The 5,829-nt window shown below is 35.3% G+C and overlaps 1 protein-coding gene across 2 annotated transcripts; it reads right to left on the bottom strand.

The window, feature by feature from the left end:
* Positions 1 to 213: 213 nt before the first annotated feature.
* LOC143571735 (uncharacterized) lies at positions 214 to 5,436 on the bottom strand. 2 transcript variants are annotated; one of them, XM_077057078.1, is made up of 8 exons: positions 5,266 to 5,436; positions 4,479 to 5,150; positions 3,549 to 4,396; positions 2,514 to 2,609; positions 2,248 to 2,416; positions 1,873 to 2,169; positions 825 to 953; positions 214 to 482 (listed from the first exon to the last, which is right to left on the bottom strand). In XM_077057078.1, the coding sequence occupies exons 1-8, from the start codon at positions 5,345 to 5,347 to the stop codon at positions 394 to 396; spliced, it is 2,382 nt and encodes a 793-aa protein (XP_076913193.1). In that variant the 5' UTR covers positions 5,348 to 5,436; the 3' UTR covers positions 214 to 393. The 2 variants fall into 2 exon arrangements, with proteins under 2 accessions (XP_076913193.1, XP_076913194.1); XM_077057079.1 differs by having other exon boundaries at positions 1,873 to 2,163.
* Positions 5,437 to 5,829: the final 393 nt, after the last annotated feature.

Below are 5,829 nucleotides of genomic sequence, written 5' to 3'. Positions count from 1 at the left end.
TCTTCAGGGATCTTTATTATGTAAACACTGTTTATTTTTTTTGTTTATTCAAGGTTGGACACCCACGAATGTTTTACTAAACTACTTGCTCTATCACCATATCTAGACTTTTACAGAAGATATAAACTCTTCTTTTACCCTATTTTTGGTATTTATTTATTTTAAAAAAAACATTTTGGTAGATCAATTTTTTAAAACACTTTCTTACAATACAATTTAGAGCTGAAAATTTAATGCAACAATTTAAAAAAAAAAAAAAACCCCACATCAACTATGTATTTATACCAGCAATCCAAGTTAAGAACACAATCAACTTCACATAATCTCTGATTCAACATCATATGTACAAACATCACAAATATACCCCACCGGTCACATGTGTTCATAATCAACTTAACCTATTGAACCTTTAGTCACATATTCCCACCCAAATGATGATGCATTCAATGACCCAAACTGATTCTGCATCATGCTACCCTTTTCTGCAATCACCAGCAACGCATTTAACACACCCAATAATTAGTTTATTTATGTGTTATTATTTACTCGGATGGTCCTGTAATATTTTCATACTGCAAATATGGTCTTTTTGTTCGAAAAACTAAGTGCATGGTCCCAACTGCTTCAAAAGCGTAACACGAATGGTCCTTGGATTGCATGGGCGTTAGTTTTTCAGATTAGGTGCATGTGAAAGAACTAAAATTACCCTTACTGATCAAATATGACATTAGGGTTAGGTTTAATTTTCAAACTTAAGGACCAAACTTACAATATGATTAATTAACTCTTTATTTATCTCAAACGAAAAAATTGACTTTCTTTACCTGAAACCTGATCATTAAAAGGATCCATGTCACCTCGTAATTTCAATATATTCAATCTAGCCATAACTGCATGATCAACAACCTCTGCATGCATCTTCTGATTACCATGAGAATGCACCACTGCATCATCTGGTACAAGTAAACAATTCATCAGTTTCACATCTATTTGTAAAGTTTTTGACATTTTCTGTTACTAAAAGAGAAAATTTCAACATACTTCTTTTTAATAAACGGGTTGATCTGGGTAATGGTTTATCTCTAACAGGTCAAACTAGGCTTGTAAATGAGCGAAACCAACAGGAACGGGGCTTGTTTGTGTTTGTTGGTTTAACCGAATAAACAAAAGAACATGAACACTTAAACGAATGAATTTTCTTTGTCCGTGTTTTTCGCTAAGAAAAAGATGTTTGTGTTTGTTATGTTTGTTCGTTAAGATTCTAGATGAATGGTTCACAAGAACATATGAACATAAACGAAACAAACAGACATAAATTAACAAACATAAACCCGAATATCCAAATAAAATCTAAATTACCATCATTATTACGTAAAACTTTATAAAATTAAACAAATATATCTCCAAACAAGAGATATTATAATATAAACGAACATAAACAAACGAGACATATTTTTATGTTCGTTCGTTTATTTAAATGAGCACAAAACTGTGTTCATGTTCGTTCGCTTATTTAATGAAAGAACATAAGTAAATTTCCCCTCGAATGGTTCACTAAATGTTCGATTCATTTACAGCGCTAGGTCAAATAAATAGAATTAGCTGAAACATAAATGAGTCAAATGGATTGAAAGTGGCTAAAGTAAATCTTTAATGCTTAACTTCTTTCATTTTTATAAGCCAGATCATTACTAGAGAAACATAGATTTTATAATCACATTTAATGTACTAACTAGTTAAATACAATAATTAAACATAGTTTCAAGGTCAGCCCAAACCTGTTTTGACCCAAATGCATTTCAACCCACTACCTAACATGAACCCCATTTGACACAATACCTAACCAGCCAGTTTTTACAAGACACATGTTACCTGTATCAAGGAGATGCTTCAGATGTGGTTCCTCAGTCCCTCGAGAACCTTGAATATTATTACCAGAAGCTTCAACATCTGCAGCTTCTTTCTCTGCCACATTAATAGGATTTGATTCTTCACGTCGTTTCAGGATATTAAAATGCGCCATAACTGAATTCTCGACATCATCAACGACAGGCAAAGATATATTAGGCACATGTGTGTTCAATGTTTTGCCACCAACATCTTCGTGTAACAATTTGGGAGCAGTTGAGATTTTCTTTATGTCAGAAGCAACTTCAGAGAGATCTGGGACTAAAAAAATTGTACATTATAATAGAAAATAAGATATAAGATAATCAAGTAATCAACTGTAATGATAGTTATACATACTTAAGGCTTTTGATTTACCCATCTCTGTCTTAGCACGATGTAAACGAGCTTTAAAATTAGAAACACAGAGCTCTGCTTCAGCTTCAAGCCATAAATTTTTGTATAACAAAGGGTCATATGATGAATCCTCCTTCATCTCTACATCCTCATCCAGTACCCTCTTTATTTTCTGCTTCAATTTATGGTTTATATAAAAACAAGTTTCAAACCCCAATTTAAAAAGAAAAAAATAAGTCATTTAATTGGAAGAATAAAGATAATAGCACCTGGACCATGTTATAATCTTTTGGTAGACTTTCGTCCCTAACATAAGCACTCTGTAATTCCTCAATATTCTTACCAGATTGATCAGTATTCCTTTCCTGGTGTAAGTAGACAATCATGAAGCAGGTGTGTGTGTGGGTGGGTGGTCAAAATGGGTAGTTTTTGTCTTGGTTGAGTTGGGTTCAACCCGAACACTTATTTTCCAAAGATATAATTTTTATAGATGATCACAGATTAGTGTGTGAAGAATGATTTATAAAATTTTTAATATTTAAATATTAATCTAAATTTTAATAAAATGATGAAGAAGGTTTCAAGTAATAACTAATAAGTATTTAAAAACAATTTGAGCAACTTTGACCCAGACCTATTTGACACGTTACCTTTTTGTCAAAATTTGGTTTTATCAGTTTGACCCGCAACATAACCCAAATCATCATAGGCCTGTAAATAAACCGTGAACAGTTCGGCGGGAAATCCGTTTATGTTAGTTTACTTAAACAAATGAACGAACATGAGCGAATTATTTTCTTCATTTAGTTAAGCAAACGAACATGAACACATGCCGCTTTTCAATTATGTATATTAATTCGTAAATGTCTGTTCATTTATGCTTGTTAGTTTACATTAGTTTAATGTTCGTACTTTTACGTTCGTTAATATATTAAATTCTTTAGGTCCATTACAATTTAGTGTCAGCTTAATAAGTTTTTAGGCCAAACACATTGTTCACATTTACTTTTAACTGTTTCACTATTTTCAGTTATATTCGTTCGTTAACATCCGTGAAACGTTCGTTTATAATTCTAACAAACGACCAAAAACATGTCCATATCTTAGCAAATAAACACGAACAAGAAAACACCATTCGTTTAATTGCTCGTGTCCAGTCATTTTTTCGGTTAACGTTTTATCAACGAACATTATAAGCTCTGTTCATGTTCGTTCGATTCATTTACAGCCCTAAATATCCACAGAATCAAAATATATACATTAAAATTTCCACCTTTACTGAACACATTGTGAGAAAATAGTACCTCACGAAGCACATTTGAAGTAATTTGCGGAGGCGATGAACATTTTTGTGCAGGATCCACTTGTTGAACTTTAGTGGACATAAACAGGTTTAAATTTGCAATAACCTGATCAAGAGCCTTGTGATCTTGTTCCTTCAATGCACATTCATCTTTTGAATATAACCGTAACAGCAATGCCGAAAGATTATTAAGTGCTTTAACAACCATATTCACATCTAGACTTTCAGATGCTACAACCATATCCTCAACCATCCCAACCAAACTCTGGTCCATTTGTAACAAAACATCTTCATCACTGGTACTGTTACTTTGGAGTTTCTTCATCGGATGCTGGGTTGGCTCATGTTCCTGGGACCCACTTGACGAAAAGTGAGTCAGAGCTCCTTTCCAGCATGGCGAATCTTCACCGGGGTTATGATGATCTAACTGCTCTGATACTTGTGCACCCGAGTTTACTTCTTCAGTGATATTTATGTCAGCAACTTGAGAAATCAAACCTACTGCATGATATGACTCACTTTCTTTTAAGGGGTTACAATTAACCGTAAGATTAATATTTTTGTTAAAAGGTGAAGCACTGCCGGTATCCAGACTTTGGGAGGTTACAGGAGGCGATAAGTGATCACTTGAGGAATCATACAAGACTGATCCTGTATCAAACGAGTAAAGCGATGTATAGTCGTTCCATGTAAACGTATGTTCATTTGAGAGACCACTAGAAACAAGCCCGTGACATGTTGCAGGAGATGATGCACCATTTGCCGTCCCGATTATTGAAGGCGCAATGTTGCTTCCCCTTGAGGCAGGACGACCAAACGCTGGTCCAAACATAGATGAATCTTCTTTTCCTATATAATTACAAAAAAAGAAACAGAATTTAGGCCTAAACGTACATCTTATATCTCAATGCAAAGGCTCATTAATCGTTACCTTGTGATCCATCGGCTTGACAACTGTACTTCGATCCCAACAAACTTTGGTTATAACCAACTTGAGAAGATCCATAATCCTCAAGAAAACTCCTTCCCGGCAACACATTCATCACCGGAGCATCGTTACCACTACCATCATTACCAAACGACCACTTATGAGACTGTGAACCCGGGTTTACACCAAACACATGACCAGCAGACGGATTCGTATTCACGGGTTCTAACCCTGACGTAACACTAGAGTTCATCGAACACAAATTATGCGCGCTTGGTGCATCAGTAAGACGCTGATTCGGGCCAATAGCCGTAAAGCGATTATGAGCCGTGGATGTACTGATCGAGTTCGGGCTGGGAATATGGTCAATAGCAGACAAATAGACAGCGGGGATCGAAGACCGGTTAAAAGTAGTCGGGGCAGTGATAGTAATAGGGTTAGGGTTTTGAAAGGACGAATAAGTGGAGGGGGCAGTGGCAGTGGTCCTAATCGAATCGGCATCTGAATTATTACTACAAAAACTGAAATGAGAGTCGGAGTTTATACCCAAATTGAACTTGTTATAGTTTGGTCGTTCGACGGTGAACGGAACAGCCAACGGCGACAGATTCGAAGAAGACGATGATGACATCGCCGATGACGATGAGAATAACCCAAAACCCATCATTCCGTTGTCTGTACAAAGTAAACGCTAATTAATTGTAATAATAATAATAATAGTGATAGTAATGGGTGTAATAGTAATTGATTAGTGGAATAATATAATAATAATTGAATGTTGATAGCGTACCAGAGGGAGAAATCGTGGGTTTGTGGTTGAGTCTAGGGTTTCTGATTTCGGGTTTTGGTCTTGTTCTTGTTGTTTTTCTCATTCTATTTGATTGATCAAAGTGATGGTGGTGGTTTTCGCCATTTCTACTTTATGCACTCTGGTTTTGACCGCGGAGAATGATATGCAGGTATGAATGAATTAGGTTAAGTTTTGTTTGTGAGAGAGAGGATATTTCAGGGACTTTTATATCTTCTAAATTAAAATCTTATAAGTGTCAAAAATATTTTTCAACTTTTAATTTCAACTAGTTTGTTGCAATCCCCCCCCACCCCCAACCACATGACCCACGGTGGACACATAATGCAAACTTAGGGGTGTTATATAGACAATAAACTCGTGCAAACTTAGTCAGTATTGGGTTTATCAATTTGTTACGACATCAGTTTGGTTATTACGGTATCGGTTTGGTTCTTGCGTTACTAGTATAGTAACCGAAAAAAATTCAAAAAGTGAAGTGGTGATATGACTAAAAAGATATACACATGTGAGAGAGTGCATGTTAGATAACAATAAACTCATGCC

This window comes from Bidens hawaiensis, unplaced genomic scaffold (genome assembly GCF_021521415.1).
Source record: "Bidens hawaiensis isolate Kalapana, Puna unplaced genomic scaffold, B.hawaiensis_p1.1 tig00025557_1, whole genome shotgun sequence".
NCBI classification, from domain to species: domain Eukaryota; kingdom Viridiplantae; phylum Streptophyta; class Magnoliopsida; order Asterales; family Asteraceae; genus Bidens; species Bidens hawaiensis.
The sequence above is the reverse complement of the archived record's forward strand: the minus strand, read 5'-3'. Positions and strand labels throughout refer to the sequence as shown.